The sequence below is a fragment of the Ricinus communis genome, chromosome 10 (genome assembly GCF_019578655.1).
Source record: "Ricinus communis isolate WT05 ecotype wild-type chromosome 10, ASM1957865v1, whole genome shotgun sequence".
NCBI lineage: Eukaryota > Viridiplantae > Streptophyta > Magnoliopsida > Malpighiales > Euphorbiaceae > Ricinus > Ricinus communis.
The window spans coordinates 6,034,156-6,058,920 of record NC_063265.1 but is presented as its reverse complement, the minus strand read 5'-3'; the positions used below and the strand labels follow the sequence as shown (position 1 = coordinate 6,058,920).

Here is a 24,765-nt window from a genome sequence, read left to right as displayed (position 1 = left end):
TATTGGCTCTAATTAATTATTGAGAATAGCTTAGCAACCTTAGATTTTGTCTGCAAAAAACAGGTACGGTCTACGTCACTATATTTAATATCTTAATAAATTAATAATTTTATTAATTAGCATTTATCTTTGAAAAATTAATGTTCCTAATATTAATAAATTATTACTTAATAATTAATAAAATTTAGAAAATCAATTGTGATTGTTAGATAAAATATTTAGAAGAAAATGTAGTTATTATGAAATTATTTTAAAGTATAATATTTTATTAATCACATGAAATAATTTTAATATTTTATAACAATTAATTACTTGATTTTAGTTTGTATTGATAGTCATAATTTGATATTTGGGGACGATTTTCGAAAAAAGCAAGTTTCTATAGGATAGCCTCGTTAATGCAATTCATACATTTTGGTAATATTTCAAAATTTTCGGGAGTAAGCTTTAAAGAGGATAAAATATTTAGGTAAGTCCAACAAATCTCAGTTGGTATTTGTTATTTATTGATATAGACACATCCGTTTGAGGTATTATTCATTTTTTGAGTTAATGATTTTAGGCTTTTATTCTTTATTGAGAAAAGAGCTATCAAGGGAGTGAAGTGGCATTAAACTTTGTAAGATTCAAGTTATTTGGCCTCTTAATTAATGTAAGATATGGTACATTATATGTCCTCTCCTTCCATCAGGAAACCGAGCATGATTTAAATTTTTTACGAATGACCCAAATAATGACGGATCAGTCCATAAATTAGATCGTGACTTATTTTTTAGATATTATTTGCTTCTCTAATTTATGGTCTTATAATTTTATTATTTATATTAAAAAAAATCATCAAAAAGTAGAAATGATATTGAATCTTATAGGATTCAAATTCTCTTTATTCTTGATCAATATGGGATATGACATTATCATATAGCACCAATCAAAGAATTTGAGCTCGATTTAAATTTTCCCCATATAATGTCTATAATGATAAATCAATTTATAGATTAGGTTGTCATACGTTCTTAAGGTATTTTTTTTATTTCTTCAGCTCATGACCTCACAATTCTATTATTTATAGAAAACCATCATTTAAAAGAAAAGATAGTATTAAATTTTCACATGTCTTGCCCATTCGGGGAACTTTGAGCTTGATTTTAATATAATGATTATAGGGTTTATATCAACCTAAAATTAAGGATGGTAATTTATAATCTATATTTATATATGTCTACCTAAATCCTACTCAATCAAACAAATGCATGAATTAATTGAATAGTAGGTATGAGTATTCCATAACCCAAAATTACCTTAGATATAGGCAGGGTAGTATAGTGCCCTTATCTATATCTTACCTAAAATATTTTTTCTTTTAATTTAGATATACGATATTAGAGATTCTAGAGTTAAAATTATTAATTTTAATTATGTAACAAGTTGTAATTGAAGAATTAGACAAATTAATTAAACCATTCAACTTTTATTAATAATTTATTAGTTTTTCATTTTTATTATTTTGATATAATCTAATAAATAAATTATAGTTTACTTAATATCTTAATATGCTCAAGTTTTTATAAATACAATAAAAAAAATTATTGATAAACAAATGTTCAATAAGTTACTCATAACTATTAGCGACTAACAAACATTATAAATTAATAACTTAGCCAAATATATAAAATAATAATATTTTTTTAAATCTTCTAGAAAATAATAAAATTTATAAATTAATAATTAATCAAGTAAATATAATGCATAAAATTTATAGTATTAAAGGTACTCTTTTTAGATGACTTTCATTTTTTAGATTCATTAATTTTAATATTCAAAAATTCATTTATTGATTTCATAAGAGAGAAATAATAGAATGGTTTATTTGAACCCATCTATATATATTAATTTTTGAACCCTAAATTGTTTTTGATATGTGCATTTAATTTTTGACATATATAATTTTTATTTTGAATATGTACTACTTTTGACACATGAAATTCAAGCTTATGTATAATTTTATAATTTTTTTATTAATTTATTGAATAATAAATTACATTCATAATTAGATATGACTCTAATTTTAACTGATAGAATATTAATTATATTTTAATTTTATAATAACTAATAAATAATTTTCTAATCGGGATAATGATGCCAATCTTATCCTAAGAAATAGTAGCACATTAATTATATTTTAATATTATATTAATTAATAAATAGTTTCCTAATCAGGATAATAATATTAAATCTATCATAAAAAGTAGCATATTAATTATATTTTAATATTATGTTAACTAACTTTTGTAATTAGATAATAATTCTAATATTAAAATTAATTAATAAATTATTTTTATATTATTACATTAATAAAATTTTGAAATTTTAAAAAAATTAAGAATATTTAAAAATAGTTAGTTTATTATTATTTTTTAAGATTTTACAAAATAATATTAGATATTGAAAATTTTATTAGATTGTATCTATCAACTTTATTTTATAATCAAAATAATAATAACAAATATGACTAATTATTTAATTTCTTTTGCCCTAAAGAATTATGCTTATCATTATATTTGCATATTTTAAATATAAAATTAAGTTGATAGATACAATTTAATAAATTTTTTAATATTTAATATTAATTTATAATATTTTAAATAATAATAGTAAATTAACTATTTTTAAATATTTTTAATTCATTAAAATTTTAAAATTTTATTAGTACAATAATATAAAAATTATTTTAAAAATATCTATTAATTAATTTTAGCATTATATAACTTAATACTATAATTGATATTACCGTTTTGAAGATTAAGATTTTATTATATAATTAAAAAATCAATTTATTGTTAAATATAATATTACAAATATAATTTAAGATATTATTTTTAAATTCAGAATTATTATATAATTAAAAATTAATTTTATTAGTTAATATAATTAATATATTATTATATCATTGTCCAATTTGAAAACTATTTATTAGTTAATATAATATATTAAAATATAAATAATATAGTAATTTATTAATCAATAAATTAATAAAAAATTATAAAATTACACATAAATTTAAATTTTATATGTCAAAAATAATAATTTTAAATATTAAAATAAAAATTTTATATATAAAAATTTAAGCATACGTTTATTTCTTATAAATTAAACAACTCTTACTTGACCTTATTTTCTAGAAATCAATTCTGGTGTACGCTGGGATCTACCCGAGACCACAAAATTAGTTGCCGGAGAAAAGAAAAAAAGAAAAAAAGGGCAATGCTTTCTCGTACAAAATTAAAGGAAGAAAGCGCAATACTTTACAATTAATGGTGGGGATGAAGGGAGCCGAGGCTGCCGCTCATTCCCAATCTTTGTCGAAGTTTCTCCACCTTACGATTCCAAAGTGGAGGAGAAGGAAGAGGAAGGTGTTTTCAAATTGTCTTCTTTCTTCCTTTTTTTTTATTATTTAAATTTCAGTGTCGTTTTCGATTTTGACACAAAGTGAGGTTCGGAAAATCTAGCATTTGTTGACTGTCGTTTACTTGAAATCCCTTGCTCACCACGAAAGACAAAAGCAAAATCCGTGTTTGCTAACCTTCATTAATTAAAATCAATCTGTCTAGGGTTCTTCACAATTTTTTATTTATTTATTTTTAGTCCTAAAGTGGAAAATGTTGAATAGCCCGGTTTTACTTGTACCACATTTTATCCAACTTAAACATTTATACCACATCACTAGATAAAATTTACTACGCTCTCCATTCATTATAACTATCTTAAATTAAAAAAAAAAATCAATTATTTATCGCTCTTATATATTCAATTCATTATTATTTTTTTATATTTTATTCTTATATTAGAATATATGTAATAAATATTAAATTAGTCTAATTTAGCTAATTTTTTTATATAATTAATTTTATTAAATATTTTCTTAATCCGAATGATTTACTAAAGAGTATTACTTGTGTTTAACCATAAGATATTATCTTTGATTTTGAGTTGCAATTGTTGCCAAAGTGTTATAGAGAGGGCTAATAATCTAAAAATCAAAGAAACAAAACAATTATTCCAGTAAAATTAAATTGCACATATTGATTTTTACTATGAAAAAATTTATACTTCATCTTAAATTGGCAGTTTTTCTTTTCATTCTAGTCAGCATATAATTTATTTTATTTTCTAATATAATAAGTAATTGTAAGAATAATATTAATATTTTTATTTTGTTATGTTAGGGTTTCATGCAATTCTTTCAATGCTAAATCAGGAAGGCTCAATGGGGTAGACCACTAAGACAACCGCCTAAGACCCTTAAATTATAAAGGCCCTCTTAACTATAAAAGAATTTCATATACATTATATCCTAGAAAATAGAAAGTATATTTGTAAAATTAAAGTCAAGAAAAAAAAACACTAAATTTTTGAAAATACAACTTAATAAAATGTCAACCAAATAGAAATATTATGATTGAAAATGAAAAAAAATGTTAGGCATACGAGAAATTAGTATTAGTGATAATAATATTTTGATAATAAGAGCAATATACAATTGTTGTTGTTTTTCCTTTTGAAGAAAAAATAAAAAAGAAAATTACCTAACTGCCTACTTTATTGCTAATTAACTCAAATATTATTTTTAAAAATCTCAAACTTTAAACAAATCCCATTGTTTTCTTCTTCTTATAAAGACCATTAGTAGAATAACACAAAAGATTCTTTTGGCTCTTCCAAGGTCTTTTTAGCACATTTATTGTTGAATGTATTAATTTGTTTTTTATTTTAAATGATAAAAGGCCTCAGCTTTATGATTTGCCTAAGGAGTCCACAAATGTTAAGCCACACCCATGGTACAATCATTGACTTCAAAGGTAAACAAGGAGGTATGCCCTGTAAGATAACCTCTCAAAGAACAAAAATTTAAACAGAGGATTATTATATGTCAACTTTTTAAGTTTGTGTATTCTGACATTTTATACCAAAAAATATTGTTACATGATGGAAGGCCAAAAGGGAAGAAACTGAAGGCAATATATTTTCTCTTGAAAAGACGAATCTCATGTCCCATCTATAATTTACTTGGGCATTGCAACTTCATCAAATATTGATTAGCATGAAAGTAAGGGGTCTATTCCGAGCTACTCAGCCAGGCTATGCAAGTGCTGCAAATAATGTCACGCTCCGTTAAACTGTAAAAATCTTCCTCACCTTCTTCATATTTTTATGGCATACAGGGCAAGTACCGCCAGCCTCTACTATCCTGCAAGGTAAATTATGAGGGAGATTTGCATTAGCTTAAAATATGCCAAGATGGAAGTCACCAATTTGTGGGCATGTCCACAAAGGTGAATGTAATTGCTGCAGTAAAGAATGTAATAACTTCTGGAGTTCAGAAATGTAATAATATCTGGAGTCAAAAATCTAAGAATGACATAAAGATGCAGGTGGATAAATGGGTAATTACCTTGTTCCACACTCAAAACAAGCAATACAATGTCCGCATGGGAGAAAGAAACAGTCCCTTGGAGCATCAAAGCATATTGCGCAGAGACGTTGGGTATTATTGACATTTTCACCATCTCCTGATAACTTGCCTTCTAAGGAACCTGATGCCAAGAGATGTTCAAGATCCTCCTCATCGTTTGAGACAGAATCATAAGAAGAGCCCCAACTCGAGAGATCATCATCTTTGGATGAAAGCAGAGGAGCTCTCTCAGGCTCTACCTCCCCATACTGCACTCCAGTTCCTTCTTCACGCATACATCGGAACTTGTTCAAGAAGTTGAAAATGACCAACATAAGCACGGTCATCACAGCTACAGGCATAAAAACAAGTAAGCATATATTACCCACATGTCAAAATTATGAAAGAAAGCAGACATATACCTATGCCAACAACATATGTTGCCCATCTTGGCCCATAGGACATTTTGATGTACCACTCACTACTGGGTGATTCCTGAAGCAGATAAGAAAATTATAATATTAAAAAAGTTAAACTTTTGTTACTAGAATTTAAGTTCTCTTGCAATTAGAAAAAGTCAGAATTATAGTTTTATTCATGTATCTGGTGAAAATATGTGCTAATTCCAGTGTTATATAGACCATTACATGGTATCTCATCTCCGGTAGTAGAATTGAATCAATAGTACAATGTTGTACAAGTTCCCTTGTGACAGCCTCTGAAGATACAGACTGAAGAAAGAGAGACATTTTATGTAGTTTTGATTGTTTACAAATTCTTTTCCCTTTTCTATTCTGTTGATTTTCTTGTTTTAGACAATGGTCCTGATCATATTACATAGAGCTTGAATCAACAAGTACAGAATGACCGACTTACCTCTTCTGGACCAGGAGAACTTAAAATAACAGCATTGCCATTAGGAAACAAAGTCCTCAATCTGCACATGCCATTGGTGAATGTACACTTGTAATAAGCTTCAGTTGTATTGTATAGGAAAGCATTTATACTGAGATTTAACTGCACCTGTACAATTAAAGATGAAATCTAGGTGAATGTTGCAAATGGCTGTCTAGAAAGAGAACATGATAATTGCTTCAATACATCAATTAAAAGTTCCAATCCAATCTTAAGCTCAATGAGGCCATTATATCTAACCTTTTCCTAGTAATACATTATATTTAGAAACTGTGATATGTCATTTAACAAAATCTCCTATATCATGTACTACTTTACATTGTTCAGACTAAAAGTACGAAAGGACTTGACGATTGTTCCTTTATTCCTTCTTTCTTTAGAATGAATAAAGGAACAACACATCTTGGGAATTCCCTGGGTTCCATCAAGTTAGTGGAGAGAAGGGACTCTCCCAAGAGAGGCCCAACCGGAACTTCTTTCCTTATCACATAACTTGCAAATTTGTAATTGTTGAGAGATAACCGCTATAAAAACATTGAAGATATTAATTAAACTTTGAACTTGGGTTACAGCCACAAACAAGATAATCCCCAAGATCATTTACCTCCAAATTTACCATCTTTTTGACTTAAAAGAAAAAGACTATGAGTGCTACATCAGCATAATAAACGCACATGCATAACACACATATACATTATATTGTTTTTAGCTGATTTTCATACAAACAAAGGCGCACGACTGGATCTAAAGTTTTCTGTTCTGTCAATCTAGCTCCCACTGTTTGCCTCACTCAGGCTCAAAAATAGAGTTACTTATAACTCTAGCATAGCACTTTCTTAAATAAAACGATAACCATCAGATTGAGGCTTAATCTGTAAAGTGAGAATCAGCTGGATCCAAGAAGATGAACAGGATTTGTTGAGTAGCAGATATCGCATGAAATTATGCATGGCCTCAGATCATGCACTGGCCTCCCTTTCTACTAGCTTAAGATTTTGGGTTAGAGGACAGCCTATTGTTCTGTTGTTTCATTGTTGTTGTTGCGCTGACAGCCATGAAAGGCTCATCTGTTGTTTTTGTTCCCATCAAGTGTTAGGTCAGAAATTTGATGTGACGTTACATTATGCATGGGCTTTCATCCTCCTAATCATAAGCAATTAGATTTGACGCCTTGTAGCTCCAATTACAAGTCAACTTGATTTTGAAACAACAACAAAAAGAAAGTAGCAAGGGTGGATATCTGACATCTGAAAACTAGAAGATGGAACCAACTTTCAGAACACTTGAAATACTCATCTAGTGCAACTTTTTTTGGCCAAAAGGGGCAACTTTTTTTGGCCAAAAGGGCCATCGCTAAAAGCTTACATAACTCTATTTCTGACGTAGACTACATCTGACGTAATACCTAGCATCAACTAGAAATAATTAAATATTAAGTGACACTTCCTCCAAAAAAGGGAGGAAAAAGAGTTGTTTCCCCTCTAGAACTTCATTTTTAGTTCCAAAGAATATAAGCACTCTCCAATTCTTTTACACAGAAAGACTGTAGTCTAAGAGTAATGACAAGTCAAAGGCTTCCTATATTAGATAAAAAATAGTAATGATACTAAATCTCAAGTTAGGGTAATTACTTAAACATCATCTTATAAAATTCTAGTTAAGAACTGCAAAGAAAATAGAATCTAGTTGCAGTTCTATGGCACTAATCATGATTCATGATCCTAACTATGAGTTAATCTATTAATTAATAATTATCATACAGATTCTCATATATCTCCATTATTGTGTCAAATGATAAATTTGCATGGTTGAAGTTGAGATATCATGGGGTTTGCAAACCAGAACATGTCAAAAGGATAAAGCCATCCAGGTAGCCTTAACCTAAGATTATTGTCTTTTGAACATTCAATTTTTTTTTCTTTTAAGATCTTTTCAATTCCCATGATACAAAATTAACCATAAAAATACATTTTTAATTTGTGGTTGATGTATCAGAAATTAAATATTCACGACCCAATAATACTTCAAGACAAAGAAAAACCAATTATAATAAGTCAAATTTTTGTGCACTTACCTCTACTTCCACTGAATTCAAGTTACCCACTGCAACATAGTAACTTGAAGATTTCCGAATCTTTTGCTGGATAATACCACTTCCTATATAGAAACAATCATAAATGTTGGTTAAAAGGTTATATAAATGCAATATGCATTCTTCTCCATTCAACTTCTTTCCCACCCTGAATGACATTCCATGATGAAGTGGAGTTCGGATATGTTGGGTCCTCGAGCCATTGAGAAAGGCCTTCACTCCCTGCAATTTAGCACTTCAAAATATCATGGATATATTCCTACAACCAATAAATTGAGACATGTAGAAGAATATTTGCTAGCAAAATTTATGAAAGGAACATAGAATTCTAGACATGGAAAATTGCCAAGTCATTATCAATAGTCACAAATCATGCTCACATTGGAGTGAATACTGATAAACCAGCTATTTATTCTCATGTGTGGCAATGACTAAAAATCTATCAGCATTCTGAACATCCAGATAACTGACAAAGGTTTATCAACAGCCAATATCACTTATAGCTACATCATCTTCAGCATTTTGTGTTTTCCAATTGCCGGTAAAAGCAATAACAACCTTTATTAAGAAATGTTATTCTGAATACTTGAGAACTTATGAAAATCTATGTCTTCACTGCTTAGTCAATGCATTTTCTGGGACTACGCATGTCTACTATGAAGAAGAGAAAAAGGCAAAAAGCTAAAGAGAAATTCCCAGAGATTATCCACCAGAAGTTGTTATTACCTTGAGCAATTACAAGAAAAAGTGACGCGCTTGGGGAGTACACACTAAATGAAATATTTATTTGAGATCCCTCGTTGAAATAATATATCCACTCCTGAAAAAAAAAATGTAGAAAAAACATAGCTTATAATGTAAATCTTATTACTAAGAACACCCACAAACATATTTATGGAAAAATTGCATGGACATATTGTAGACAACACTATATAAGAATGAAACTTGCCTTGTGAGAATCAGCTGGAACAGTGAGACTATAAGACTTGGACCAGGACTTGACAACATTAAGTGGGGGAGTTTTGTAGAATCCATATAACATAAGGCCAGGATGATTGCTATCCAACTCTTGCACCTAGTGAGAGCCTATTCAAATTACTAGAAAATTATAACAAAAACACCCAAAGAAGCAGAAATGGGAAAAGGCAAAATTACCTTTATAGACTGCACAAAGAAGGGATTGGTTCTAATAAGTGCTGAAGTATTAGGTCCTATCATTACACTTACAGGACCATAGACTCCCAAAATCAGAGTCATTGATACTGCAATACAATTTCATCTATTAAAACTTTATCTACAAAAATCTTTATTTTTTTAAAAAGAAAAAGAAGAAGAAAAGAATAAAATAAAATAAATACATAGATAAAAAATACCAACCAAAGAACCAAAAGGTGAGGACAACAATGATACAAGACCAAGTATCATCTCTAATAGCTGATACATCATCGGAAACAAATAAATTTCCACGAAAGAAACCAATGTGTGTATGATCAGTATCTGCTTCTCTAAACTGATGTTGATTATCACCATGGATACTCTCTTCTTCTTCGCGAACATGAGAGGAAGAAGATGATGATGATGCAGCAGCAGCAAAAGAGGAAACAGAACTTTGTCCTGCTTCTGCCATTCTAAAGAGAAGAAAAGTAGATTTGATGAAATTAACAAGATCGGTTAAAAAGATCAAAATTTAAATCCAAACCCTAAGTATAGAATGATTACCTTGGCATATTTCTGGAGAGAAGAAGCCATGGAACAGGAAGGTGAGAGGATTAGGCAGTCAAAGGTCAGCACCATCACACCGGTCAGTCTGTTGCTCTTGCTTAAGAATGGTAGGTGTTGTTTTACGTGTCATTTTTGTAAATGCCTAATTATCTAAATATTCCTCAACTTTTCACTTTTTTCACAAAAATACCTAATCTTTTTAACTTTTTAATTAAACCCAAGTCTCAAAAATGTTTTCCGATGGCAGAAAGTCGACTAACACACTTGTTTACATATTAAAAAAAAAAGGCATAAGGTTAAAATAGACCCTTAGACTTTGAACGTGGCGCCAAATAGAACTTTTTGACATTTTTAGATTATTTTAACCAAAAACTTATCTTTTTAGTTTAATTTAACTTTTTTAGAAGAATAAATTACACTTTCGGTATTAAGAGAGTAAATTTAATAAAAGTTATTTTTTAAAATTAAATCTAATAAGCGAGTAATTAACTATTAATAATAATATCAAAAATTATAAATTCTTAATAAATATTTATTATTTTTTATTTAATTTTAATATATATATATATATATATATATATATATATATATATATATATTTAAAGAGAGTGATTCTCACTCTCGTGTAGAAGGTAAATTAAGCTAAAAAATTAAAATTTTGGATTAGAATGACCTAAAAAAGTTAGAAGGGCCTATTTAGCTCTGCCCATAAAGTTTAGAAATCTATTATTCAAAAAAAAGTTATCACCATCTATGAATCAACATCAAAGCCACAACATGTGATATTCATTTTTCCCATTTGAAAAACCTTAATTTTATCTCTTCATTTCTCAAAATAAAAAGACAACACTTTTTACCACTCCCTTTCCCTCCATTATTGTCACTAGCCACCCCCATCCCCTCTACTACTGCTGATTCTTCTTCTTCTTCAAGCTTTTTCGCTTTCCACTTTTTATATTTGCAAAAGTCTTTATCTTTTTCTCTATAAACAAAAATAATAATAACTTTATCCCCTCGTTCCCTCATTGTTACCACCGCCACCTCACCTCTATTCCCTCTACTGTTTAACGCTTTTTCTTCTTCAAGCTTTCTCACTTTCTCTATTTACAAAAACTTTAATTTTTTCTGTCTTTTTCCTCCATTATCGCCACCCTCACTTCCACCCGGCCTCTGCTGATGCTGCTTCTTTTTCTTCAAGCTTTTACATTTTTCTGTATCGGGTTTATAATTCTTCGAAAATGACGGCTTTAATGTTGCAAGGATGAGGAGATCGAGCAACTGTTGATTTTAGCTTCTAAACAAAATGTTAAGGTTGAGCTAGAAGCCACCATCATATACGGTGTCATTTCAATTTTGTGGAATAGTTATTATCAGTGTATTGTTTGTTATTGCCATATTACCATATAGTATGGTCGTTGTAAAGATGTATGTTAATCATTTTTTTTTTTTAACTTTTTTCTTAGTTATAAGAAACTTAGTTACTTTAATCAAAACATTTAATTATGAATTGGAAATAAATTACGACTCTTATGATTTGCTTCTAATTAAATTATTTGGAGAACATGGTTTTGAATAATAATTTTTATAAGAATTTGATTCCTTGCTTGCTTTTCATTGTTCTAAGTAAACAGTGGAAAAAAAAGAAGAACAAAGTTGTGAAATTTTCATAAAAGAAACAAGAATAATAACTCTAGAAATGGAAAGAAGAAAGAAGAAAAAGAAAAATTGTTGCCTTTTTCTTTAAAACGCTGGCAAATGACTCAGCATGATAACTAAGCTTCTTTTCCTTTTCAAAATACACGTTAGAGTCAAACTACGGTGATGGTCAACCCTCCGCCGCTTCAGAGTATTTTTGGAAGCAAAAAAAATTAAATTTAGATATTTAAAAAAAAAAGGTAAAATAATTGACTAGGTTTGTTAAAAAATAAAAAATTTCAGGAATAATTAGAAATTGTAACATGCCTTATTAGAATGAGCTTTTAAGTGTCATTTTGCAGTTACATGAGTTTTTATGTGCAATTTTATAATACTTATTTCTTATATTTATTAAAAATACTAAATTAACTTTTTTTTTAAATAATTGAGATAAATATTTGTGTTTCTTTTTCTTTATAAAATTAAAATAATATGTGATATCATATTTTTTATATATATTTATTGATGTCTTCACCAAAGATCGTGGCTAAGATACTCTTATTAACTTAATCCAACGTATGGAGGTATGAACAAGTCAAGATAAGCCGAACATTAACAAGTCAAGCTATTTGGAGTCCGATACTCAAGAATGGGTCGCATATCATATGTTACTTAAACCTAATTGTCATGTTTATTATATGGTATAGGGTTGGACTAATTTTATGAGTATTTATTCATTTAAAGAAGTATTTTAATAGTTATGAGTCTTATTTTAAGTTATCCTTTTAGTTTAGGAGTTCTATTCGTACTCTTACTGTTATTTGCTCCCTTATCGTTATAGAATTAGGTTTTTCTATGCCTATATAAGCTAGTACGAATTTCTATATAAAGGTTGTTAAATATTGATTATTTTGGAGTTAATGCTATTCTTTTATTTTTTATGAACTTGGTGAATTTATCAAGTAAAGTCTTGATATTTTACAAATTTAGTTTAATCTAAACTTTTGTTTATATTAAACAACCTTTAATTTTTTATAGTTAAGGTTCTTAAGTACAAGTTATTTAAGGATTTTGTTGGGAGTTAGAGTTTTTTTGCTTGATTAAATGAACGATCCTTGGTGAAGACATCAATATTGAATACGGGTTTGGCACAAGTTAGCCACGTTCATATCACAATCTCACTTGGACTTTGAATCTTACTAGGACTTCTAGTTTGATTAGGATTCCTAGTGGAAATATGATTTCTTTCATCGCTTGAACTCCTAATGTCATCAGAACTCCTTGTAGGATTATGATTCCTAGTAGAATTAGAATTTCTTGTTGAAGTAGGATTCCTTGAGCAAGTAGGATTTTTCCATCATTAGAATTCTTTGTTGGGGTAGGATTCTTTGTGCTACATGAATTCTCATCATATTGAGCTTAATCAAAACAATGGGTCTCAAGATACTCTTATCAACTTAATTCAACATATGGAGGTATGAACAAGTTAAGATAAGCCCAGCATAAATAAGTCAAGCTATTTGGAGTCTGATACTTAAGAATGGGTGCATATCACATGTTACTTAAGCCCAATTGTCATGTTTATTATATTGTCTAGGGTTGGACGAATTTTAGGAGTATTTGTTCATTTAAATAAGTATTTTAATAGTTACGAGTCTTATTTTAAGTTATCCTTTTAGCTTAGGAGTTCTATTCTTACTCTTACTGTTATTTACTTCCTTATCATTATAGAATTAAGTTTGTTTAAGGCCAATATAAGCTAGTACGAATTTCTATATAAGGGTTGTTGAATATTGATTATTTTGGAGTTAATTCTCTTCTTTTATTCTTTATGAACTTTGTGAATTTATCAAGTAAAGTCTTGATATTTTACAAACTTAGTTTAATCTAAACTTTTGTTTATATCAAAGAGTTCTTAAATACAAGTTATTTAAGGATCTTGTTGGGAGTTATAGTTTTTTTTTCTTGATTAGGTGAATGATCTTTGGTGAAGATATCAACATAGAATATGGATTTGGAACAAGTTAGCCATGTACGTATCACAATCTCACTTGGAATTTGAATCTTACTAGAATTTCTAGTTGGATTAGGATTTCTAGTGGATATAGAATTTCTTTCGTCGCTTGAACTTCTAATGTCATAAGGACTCCTTGCTGGATTAGGATTCCTAGTGGAATTAGGATTCCTTGTCTAAGTAGGATTTCTTGAACAAGTAGGATTTTTCCATCATTAGGATTCCTTGTTGGAGTAGGATTCCTTGTGGTACATAGGTTCTCATTACCTTACGGGTGATAAAATACTATCTCAAGAGTTTTAACATAGTTGCATATTCAAGATTCGAACTTCAAACCTGAGTTAACATAGAAGAGACTCTTATCATTTCATCTAGAGCTGTAAATGAACCAGATGTCTCGTGAGCTATTCGGAGCTCTGATCGACAAAAAACTCATTCAAGATCATTCATTAACTTAAACGAGTAGAGCTCAAGCTCAATTTTGAGCTCGAGAATTTTATTGAGCCAAGCTCGAGCTTGATAGAGTTTGGTTCATTAGCTCGCAAGCTCAAGCTCATCATTTATAAAACTCGCGAACATGCTCTCAATTTGATTCATTTATAAAGTTCATGAACATGCTCATTTATAAGCTCGACAAGTAAGCTCGTTTATAAGCTCAAACTCGAGTTTAAATTATTAATAATAATTATAATAATAATATTTATTATTATTATTATTATTATTATTATTATTATAACTACAGTATTCAAATGAAGGTATTATTATTAGTAAGAGCTACAACAAAATAATAAATAATAAATAAATATATTTTACAATAGTTTAATAAAATGAATATTTTTTAAATTAGATAAAATAAAGTTGACTCATTATTACAACTTTTATTCTACTTATAAACTATTATATATATAAAATTTAATTAAGTTTTTACGACGATAAAAATATTTCAAATACATTCTCTAATTATCTTAATTTTATAAAAAATAATTTATTATTAAAATATTATGACTAACCAGGCACTAAAATGGAAAGGAAAAAATTAAACATTATGTCTAAATGAATATTATCATTAATGTGAAACCTTATATATATTTTAATCTTAATACAATGTGTTTTCTTTTCGATCTCATACTCTTTAGTTCTTAGATATTTCATATTTATCCAACCTGAATCTTGGAATCAATAGAGTAGAGTGTTTGTGTTGTTGGACCATATGATTTTTTTGAAAAAATATTAATTTAATTAAAAATTTAGATTGAATTTACATTTATATTTATCAATAGTAATCAAATTGAAAACTAAACTAAAATTAATTAAAATTATAATATATATATAAATTAATATATTATTATAAAAAAATTTAACTACTTTATTATATCGCGCTTCGACTATTTTATATTCTAAAATTTATTTTGAATGTTATAAATATTATTTATTAAAAGATGAGTGCCACTAAAAAAATAAATTGTGGAGCTAGTTTATATGCTTTTCTAAAAATAATATAGACTTGTGATTTGTTTAGTAGTCTTCTTGTAATTTTTTTGCACATTGTTGGTCTTTATTTTCATCATTCATGTTGTTTGACTAATGTTTTTCTTTACATATTTTGATATATTTTTAGATACTGATGTTGATTATTTTTGCTACAAATTTAGATTTTTTTTATATTTTTTTTACTATATTTGATACACTCATCATTTCTTGCTATATTTTTAAATATTGCTATTATTAATTTAATTATTAAAAAATTAATGAGCCCGAGCACCAATTCTGTTTAACGAGCTCGAACCGAGCTCGAGCTATTTGGGAACCTAATTATTTTTAAACGAGCCGAATTCAAGCTCCATTATAAGCTCGAATTGAGCTCGAGCCCCTGCCAAAATTAAACGAACTAAGCATGAACTTGTTGATATTCGACTCCGCTTAGTTCGATTATAATTATAATTTAATCTTTTTATTGGATTGAAATATTTAGAAAAAATAACAAAAAAAATACTCATAATTAGGAAAAATTAACAAAAAATATTCACAAATTTTTTTATATCAAATTTATGATTTTTTATTGTGCTAAAATATAAAAAAAAATAAGGTTTTTAAATTTTTTTTTAAATTACAGTTTTGATTGTTTTTTAGTTGTTTTACTGAAAAAGAACTAGAAAAAGAACTTAAAAACAATTATAACTGTAAATTTTAAAAATAAAAAAAGATATTTTTAAAAAAGAAAAATTTACAAATAAAAATGATATTTTTTATTGATTTTAAAATATTTTTAAAAATTGCCAAATATTTATTTCTAACAGGTCGGTAGACACCTAACTTGTTGTTGGGGATACAATTTTATTTGAGGCCCTTGAGTCTTGGCCAGGGTGGAAAAAATAATTATCTTGGGTTATAAAATATAATTATTTAAGCTTCTTTTAATGTTTTAGTAAGCAGGTCAGGAGGGGCATGTCCCAAGCAAACAGCTAACACCTCTTTCAACACCTATATCTGTAAGACTGCCTCTTATGGAAGCCTAAATCTAATTTGAGCTAGCCAATCCGCACAAATGAGTACATCTAACGATCTAATTTCCTAAAAATCCTGCATAACTAACAAGTTATTGCAATTTTAGGGTTTTAATCTGGCACAACCCTGAATTCCACTTGCCTTCATGATTCCTCATGCCGCCCCCTGATGATGACATTCTGCCGGCCGTCAAGTAGCACCACCAGTGTTAACCTTGAATGCTCATTGTTTCATGTAAATGAAATAATTTGGAAATAAATTCGAAGAGAGTATACAATTAAAATAATGCTTTTATAGAAAAAAAAAAAAAAAACAGATGCTTTGCAGCCCCAATTGCAAATTGATATGAATGACAAACAATCACAAATAAAGAGTAAAAGTAAGAGTCTAGCCAAACCAAACCTAACGAAAAGCAATGCCAAGGTTACTAAGGAGAAACAGTGATGAACAAGAGAAACAGAGTGCCAAGGCTGGTTTGGGTAGTCAAGGGATGCCATGGTTCCTGGCTGATGGGTTTATAGAGACACAGGGGACCATTGAAAACCAGTCAGCACATGCAAGAGCAAGAAGGTAGAATCTACAATAAATGATACCAAATTGCTACATAGTCTTTCAATTTCTTGCGACGACTAACAGTAACACCAGGCAAGAATACAATGACAAAAATCTCATAACTATATATAAACAAACATTAGCATTAAAACTCATAATCAAAACCGAGTTATATACAGCCCTAATCAGAATCCAGAGATGAAAATTTCAGTTAAAAGAAACTAGAGCTCTATCTAAATGGATTCTCAAAATCACCCATTTTACTTAGTTACTTACATCTCCAAAATGGCTGAACCTTCCTCCATAACTACACCAAAATCAACATTCCCAAAACAGTAAAGGCAAAAAATAAAAAGAAGGCTCCATGGTCATGTCTGCATAAATAAAACCCAAAAAACCTTCTCTTCTCCTCTTTTTTTCTCTGCTTCACAGCTCCCAACCACGCAATTCCTTGCCAATCCTAAAAGCAACATGAGCATCAACACTAGCCTGCAAAACCTGATCATTAGAAAGAACCACATCATCCCAATCACTCATACTTATATCCTTCTCCAATCTAAATCCTTCATACCCCAAACACTCCTCTACAATATTCTCCACTGAAGCGTTACTGAGACTCTTTCCATCCTCATTCTCCACATACCTCCTTAAATCCACTAGCCTATGGACCAGCAACCCATGATCACAGTTGCGCAGCATTTTCTCATCAGAGCCATTCCATAACCCAACAAGCGTGTTCCTCGTGTCCAGTAGAAAGCGCCGAAGAAGCCGCGGAACCCTCGTCGCTAAAGACAGCTTGAAGATTAAGCAATGCCCGCCTACGCAGAGTTGAAGAGTGTCGGCACTAAGGCAGTCGCTTTTAAATGGATTCCACTGCACGCCGACGCAGACAACAAGGCGTCCGACGTAGTGCCGGCGGTGGAAAATAGTAGTGCTGAGCCATTTCCGCACGACGGAAGCAGAAGAAGTGACGGTGACGGAAATGGGACTGCCGAAGAAGCTGACGGTGTAAAAGCGGCAGTTAGGCGAATGTGTTTGGCTGGTGATTTCTGGCGTCATTGTTGTTGCTTGCTTGGCTTCCTCTGTGCATCAAGTTTTGCAGCGAGTGTGGCTATAAAGTACGGAGTGGGTGAGTGCAGGTGCAGGGTGCAGGGGTAAGCTATTCGGGGGCATTGTGTACGCACGCGCGTGTCGTCCCTCTCATCCCGCTGAAAGAGAGGAAGTAATTGGGTAGTGGGGGATTGTTTCGTGATCTTATTATATATGTTGTCTTGGAAGGATATGGACCGTTTGATTTGTTTTGTTTGTTACGACGTGTCTTACAATGGGGTGGTGGAGTAGGTTTTACGACGTGTAACTCATCGATAGCATGTTCTATAGTTGTTCCATCCCGAGTCTAACTCACAATCAATAAAATCATAATACATAAAATAAAACTTATATAAATAACGATTAAATAAATGATTAAAATACTAAATCATGTAATTAAAATTATTTCGTTAAATCTCATCATGACACATGGAACCAGATATATGACTTTAATTCGCAGCTCTAACGACCTCTTAGCTTTGCTCTGACGCCTCGGGTGGAGCGAGCTGAACTGATGAATTATCTAATCACGAAAAACAACTTAATCAGTAACATTAAAACATTTGACAATTAATCCTAGGTCCAAGACCTGCTAGAAAATACTTTAAATGTACATCAATTAATCAATGGGAGTCGCGTCATCAGAACTGCATTAATTTTACCAACTCTGCAACACAATACAATCACGACTATGGCAAACAGTTCGACAATTTATTTTAACTAACAATATTTCTAAGGCTCAACAAATTTCAATAATCACATAAAATTTACCAATAAATTCTAAAATCAACGGGCTAGAGAAATTACCGAGACGCTTGATCGCTCGGTCGACTCACCTCCAGCCGTCGGAATCCGATCGACGATCCGAATGCACCAATAAACTCGAAACTACACGTTGATGACGATCCCGGCTTCTGATTTTCCGATCCGACTCCCGATCATCCGGAGAGGTTTACGGAAGATCTCGGTTGTCGATTTTTGAACGGAGTTCGATCGCCACGAAACCGGTGCTATTGGAAAGCTTGAGCTGAGGAGAGTCCGGATATGCCCTCCAATCGGCCAAAGCTCGCACGGAGCTCGCCGAAAAAGCCCAAGATTCTGACTGCCATCATTTCATTGAATCTCCTTCCTCCGGCCACCATTGTCGACGCCGCTACTCCCAAAAGAAAGTCCTCAACTCACCGATCATTTTGAAACCAAAAATTGCTGCCAAAGGACGCTATAAATGGTCAGAATGGCGTTGGGAAGCCACTGCCTTCTTCGCGCTTTTCCGCTGTCTGGCGCCACCGTTCTCCACCGCCACGCTCACGTCCATCGCCTGCTGCTTTGACGGTCAGCCCGCGCACCTCCGTAGCCCGCCACCAACGACGTGCAACCAAGAATCCTCTCTCTCCCCGATCTCTCCTTCTTCTTCTTGTTCTTCTTGTTCTTCTTCTTTCCTTTTCCTTCCATATCGACTTCTGGTCCCTAAACTTTTCTTTTTTACCATTTAGTCCCTCAACTTTTTAATTACTAACAATTTCATCCTATAAAATTTCTAATTAACCCTTAAACTTTTCTTAGCTTTTCAATTAAGCCCCTAACTATTTAGTTTGGGCCAAATTAGAATTATAGAAAATATATAATTACTTATTTACCCTTGCTTTTAAATGTAAAATTATCAAAAAGTCATTGCCGACATATTTAATTACAAAAATACCAAACATACAAATTTCCATTAAAATCTCATATTAATAAAATTATATTTTTAATCCTTATTCCAAAATAATTTTCCATTGCTAAATATTCTCAAATTAAAATTTAACACCATTAGCTAATTAAAATTTCATTTTTCTCCAATAATTCTTTTATAAAATATGTTTTACTAATTCTTCCATAACTCTCAAATATAGAATTTTAATTTATATATATTCATTTGGAAAAAAAATGACCAAAAATATAATTTATTTCTCAAAGAATCACTTAATTAATTTCTTAAAATCAAACCAATTGGATATAGAAAATAACTCCCTTATTTATCTAACATTAAAATTTCATTTAAATCATTCTAATTTAAACTAAATAAAATAAAGTAAAATTAATTTAGATAAAAACTCATTTATTAATTATTATTAATATTGTCATTATTAAAGAAAAATTCTGAATATCACAGTGTACATCATTACAAGGACTCCACCACAACATGTTAATGAATTAGTTATAATAAATCTATTGATGATATAGATATTGAAGTATCTTTCATCTACTTTAGATTTATATTTTTATTTACATATTCAATCGATAAACAAATAATATAAATTTATTAATTTTCAATAATTAAATATATATTTAATTATTTAATATATTTAATATATATTTGCACATCTTTTTTCACAAAATTAAAAATACATAGAAAAAAAGGCCTTCAAATAAAATTGAAAATATGCCGATTGTTTATAAAAAAATTGAACTGTTTTTAAACTTTAACTGCTCTCCATAATTGTCATTATTTACCATGTTAATTAATAAATAAATAAAACTAAAATGAACATTTAAATTATATTGATTACTTCATGCCATTTTAATTTTATTTTACCATATTATTGTAGAGTTTAATGAAATTAATCAACATCAAAAATTCCAATATCTACTACAAATGTTATCGTTTATCCTTTAATATTTCTTCGTTTCTTATATCATATTTGCTCATTTGTTTGTGATTGCTGTTTATTCTATTTCTAACTATTTCATTTTTCATTTTCTCTCCCATTCTATTATAAATGAGGTGAGAAAAAATTACAGAAATTTGATTTATATAATGGTTTTTATTAAAATTGTATTCTATTATTTTATTGTTCTTATTGGATTCTAATACTTAATATTTTTTTTAAATCTTAACATTTTGGAGAGATAATAGCTAATCGACATTTTTTAGCATGGTTGATTAATATATACCGCAAAGATTACAAAACAATGAAAATAAGAGTTGTAGATATAATTAATAAAAAGATATAATCTTTTTTTGAAAAATAAGTAAACATTATTTGAAAATCATTAGTTTGTAGTTTTAATAAAGAAAAGTATATGGTTATAAATCATAGTAAAAGTTAAAGAATTTTGATTGGCAAAAATTTAATTATTTTCACTATAATTAGTCATTGTTATCATGTTGAATAAATAAAGTATATTTATTAATTTTAAATAATTATATGTATATTAATTATTTGATATTAGATATACAAGTCAGTCTTTTATCTATTGCGATAAAATATATGCATAAATATTTTACACGTTTTTTAGTCTTATCACAAAATTAAATGACAGAGAATCATTATTTGAAAATTATTAGCATGTACTTTTGATAAAAAGAAACATATGTAGTTATAAATCAAGTGAGAAAAAAAATTATAAAAATTTAGTTTATATAATAATTTTTATTAAAATTATTTATTTTCTCTCTTGTTCTCTTATGAGATTCTAATATTTTACTTAATAATTTCTTTTTAGATTTTTGATGTTTTGGATAGATATCAGTTGCTCAACATTCTAGAATGGTTGATTAATATATACTGAGAAAATTACGAGCAATGAAAAGAAGAATTACATATATAATTAATAAAAAGATATAATTTTCTTTAAAATAATAAACAAACGTTTATTTTTTTTATAAATAAAAATATATAGTTAAAAATTATGGTAAAAATATATATTTCATTCTTCAAAGTCACGGTTGGCAAAATTTTAATTATTTCCATTCTAATTAGTCATTATTATCATAAAAAATTTCTTATTAGTGTATTTTTTTCATTGAGATTCAGTTCAAATCACGGCGGCATTATTTTATTTTTGAATGGGCTTTTCAATTAAGTTTATATTAGATAAATTACATTAACCATCACTAAATTTTGTATTTTATAATAAAAAAGTATTAAATCTTTGATTTGTATCTAAATAGTTGCTAAATTTCAATTTTAATAATATCGATAAACTTTTCCGGCACACTTAAAGGATAAATTTCATTGGTGTTATTAAAATTAAAGTTCAATAACCATTTATTATAAATTAAAAATTTAATATATTTTTATTACAAAGTGTAAAATTTGATAATTGTCAATGTAATTTACTCGGTTTTGCTATACTCTCTATAAAGATTTGCCTTATTTTTATTTGCACATTGTTCGTGTTTGATAATATAAATTTAAAATCTAAACATCATTATTTGACTGTCAAATTAATATCATCGAATCAATAGTTTTTCAAATATCGATTTAATAGTCAAACAACAAAATTATAAATTGTTAAGCTTTAAACTCGTATCATCATATATGAATAATGTAATAATGATGATTATACAAAGAAAAGACGACAAAATTATTAAGAATCAAAACTTTTTTAACTGTAATTATTTTTTTATACGATTTGTAACTATATACTTTTCTTATCTCAAAAAACCATCCTATTTTATATTTTGTTTAGAAGTTGATTTATCTCCATATGAACATATAAATCTCATGGTTAAAATGGAGAAACAAATTTTATTGATTATTTAATAATTTCTTTACAAACTCTGTCAACTTATCAAAATTACTTTTGTAACTTTCAAACTTGACTTCTCAATTTCCTTTGTATCTTTTTATTTTAACTTATTCTGTAACTTTCTTTATAACTTTGATTCATATTTTTATATAAACATTGGGTCGAAATCTCTTCAAAATAATTCTGATTTTTGTTTATCTTGAGCTCGAGTATCTTATTATGCGTGCTGGGTCTCATATTATTTGGGAGGTGCCCATCAATTGTGTTCTCTGACATCTACCTCAAATGGGATTGAAGGATGCAACATGGTTAGATTGGCATAAACACATTCGTTTATATATATATATATATATATTATTTATATATAAATATCCCTAGTTAGCTAGCGTATTCATCCTAGTTAGAAACTCCAGCTCCGTATCAAAATCAAAGTCGATATTGTCACTCACATCAATATCGTCACTATCATTAATAAGAAAACACTTAGGCTTGTTATTCATGAATTTGTTCAGAAAATATTATAATGAAAGGAAGATAGGAGTTTGTCGTTAGGTATTTGACCAAATAGAATCGTCCAGTCCCTATAGAATCTATCACTAAAATACATATAGAGGGGGATAGGGCTAAGCGAAGCGAAAAGGGTTTTTCATAAGATAGGAAATGAAAACTATTCACCCTATATATATATATATTAAATGAGTTTATTTATATTTAATCACTGAGTACTAACCTAGTTTCCGCTATAAAAAATAGAAGCGAGTAAAAAAAAATTGAGCAAACACGACGAATTCGATTAAAATTGAACTAAAAAATTAATTAATCTAATAAATCTATGCAATTTTAGATTTTATTTTTTAAGAATTTGATTAATCGGTCTTTTCTTAATTTAGAAAATTGACGATAAACTGAACTAATCAATTATATTTTTACTGGTAATTACTTATCATTATTTATAAATTTTAGATAAATATATATCTTTTATGTTGTTTTTATATTATCTTTTCAAGATATCCTTTAATTGCTTATATTTGTATATACACTTCTTGACATAATTTTAAAATTTTCATTGGTTAACTAAAACACTGGAGAATCAAACTCATTTTCTTTTCTTTTTTCCTTGTCGCTTTATTTTTTAGTTAACAAAAAAACAGTGATTAAAAATAAATTTTTTAATTAATAGAATATTTAGTTTAGTTTTGAATTAAAAAAATAAACAGTCAATTTTGTTGTGAGCCCGTCAAACTTTATTACTTTGAATTAGTTTTAATTAATTTTATATTCTTTTTAGCTCCTCAGTTAATCAAATATTGCTTTAAAGCCCTTATTTTATGGAAATCATAATTGTTTGTATAGTCTATCTAATATTGTACACATTAGTACTGATCCTTGCACATACAGGAAAATAATACTTAGACCACATAATTTGAGTGAGCCTTTTTCCTTTACTTTTTGCCAACAGAAAATGAGATTTTACAGTCCCAGTAACTGCATCCTTTTGTGAATTTTCATCAAGCATTCGCCATGTATGATCAATATACTCACATTTTAGAAAAGCTGTAATGAGAGAATTTCTCACAAAATTATTAAATTTCAATGTGTAGTCTCATAATATTATCAAATTCTAATATGTTCTTGGCAATATTAGTATACAAATCAAATGGTTTTAGTTTTTCAAATTAAAAAACGACTCGAGATTAGAAGCAAAAGGGTATGTTTGATAATTTCAATGTATTAACATGTAGAAAATAAATATGATTTGAGGATCTAAAATTTTAGCACTAAAAAAAATTGTATAACTTCCTTGTTAAGTAGAATAATTCCAATCCTAACAAATCCTAAAAATTGATAGAAAAATGAATATAATTAAGAAGCAACAAAATTCAATTTAAGGCTATTGATTGCTTGCAATTTTAATAGCTTAAATTATTATATTTATATGTTTTTTTGGTTTATTTTCTCTCATTTCCCATCTTCGTCGTTTTCGTACAAATAGAGACATTATAATAAATTTTAATACACTATTCAACCATCAAGAGTATTTAAATAGATACATTGATTTCTTTTTATTTTATGTCGTTCATTATCTTGGTTTTTTCAGTCTCTTCCTTAATATTAATGATTTGGTTGGTTTTGAAATTTTTACAGTTTTTTTATTCCGTCTGCTTTCTTTTTCAAAGGGAATTGCATTAAACTAAAGAATCAAAAATCAAAACATAAGACATAAAGGGAGAGAAATGATCCCACTCTCTGCCACAAATAAAGAACTAGCCACACAGT

At 28.6% G+C, this 24,765-nt stretch overlaps 2 protein-coding genes across 2 annotated transcripts; both read right to left on the bottom strand.

The window, feature by feature from the left end:
- Nucleotides 1-4,890: 4,890 nt before the first annotated feature.
- On the bottom strand, nt 4,891-10,309 carry LOC8265049 (E3 ubiquitin-protein ligase APD2). Its single transcript, XM_002528046.4, has 11 exons — nt 10,176-10,309; nt 9,834-10,084; nt 9,612-9,718; nt 9,406-9,531; nt 9,183-9,276; nt 8,604-8,678; nt 8,439-8,521; nt 6,326-6,472; nt 5,872-5,944; nt 5,450-5,801; nt 4,891-5,245 (listed from the first exon to the last, which is right to left on the bottom strand). Exons 1-11 carry the CDS (start codon nt 10,181-10,183, stop codon nt 5,170-5,172), a joined length of 1,392 nt encoding a protein of 463 aa, XP_002528092.3. The 5' UTR covers nt 10,184-10,309; the 3' UTR covers nt 4,891-5,169.
- Nucleotides 10,310-17,003: 6,694 nt separating this feature from the next.
- On the bottom strand, nt 17,004-18,171 carry LOC8265050. Its single transcript, XM_048380035.1, has one exon. The coding sequence runs from the start codon at nt 17,941-17,943 to the stop codon at nt 17,311-17,313; it is 633 nt and encodes a 210-aa protein (XP_048235992.1). The 5' UTR covers nt 17,944-18,171; the 3' UTR covers nt 17,004-17,310.
- Nucleotides 18,172-24,765: the final 6,594 nt, after the last annotated feature.

What these genes read in the sequence shown, in the direction of transcription:
- LOC8265049 (XM_002528046.4), bottom strand. An exon ending in ATCATGGAATGTCATTCAGG is followed by an intron (nt 8,522 to 8,603) that starts GTGGGAAAGAAG and finishes GTTTCTATATAG; the next exon opens with GAAGTGGTATTATCCAGCAA. An exon ending in AACATATGTTGTTGGCATAG is followed by an intron (nt 5,802 to 5,871) that starts GTATATGTCTGC and finishes TTATGCCTGTAG; the next exon opens with CTGTGATGACCGTGCTTATG.
- LOC8265050 (XM_048380035.1), bottom strand. Translation starts at nt 17,943, where the DNA reads ATGACGCCAGAAATCACCAGCCAAACACATTCGCCTAACTGCCGCTTT.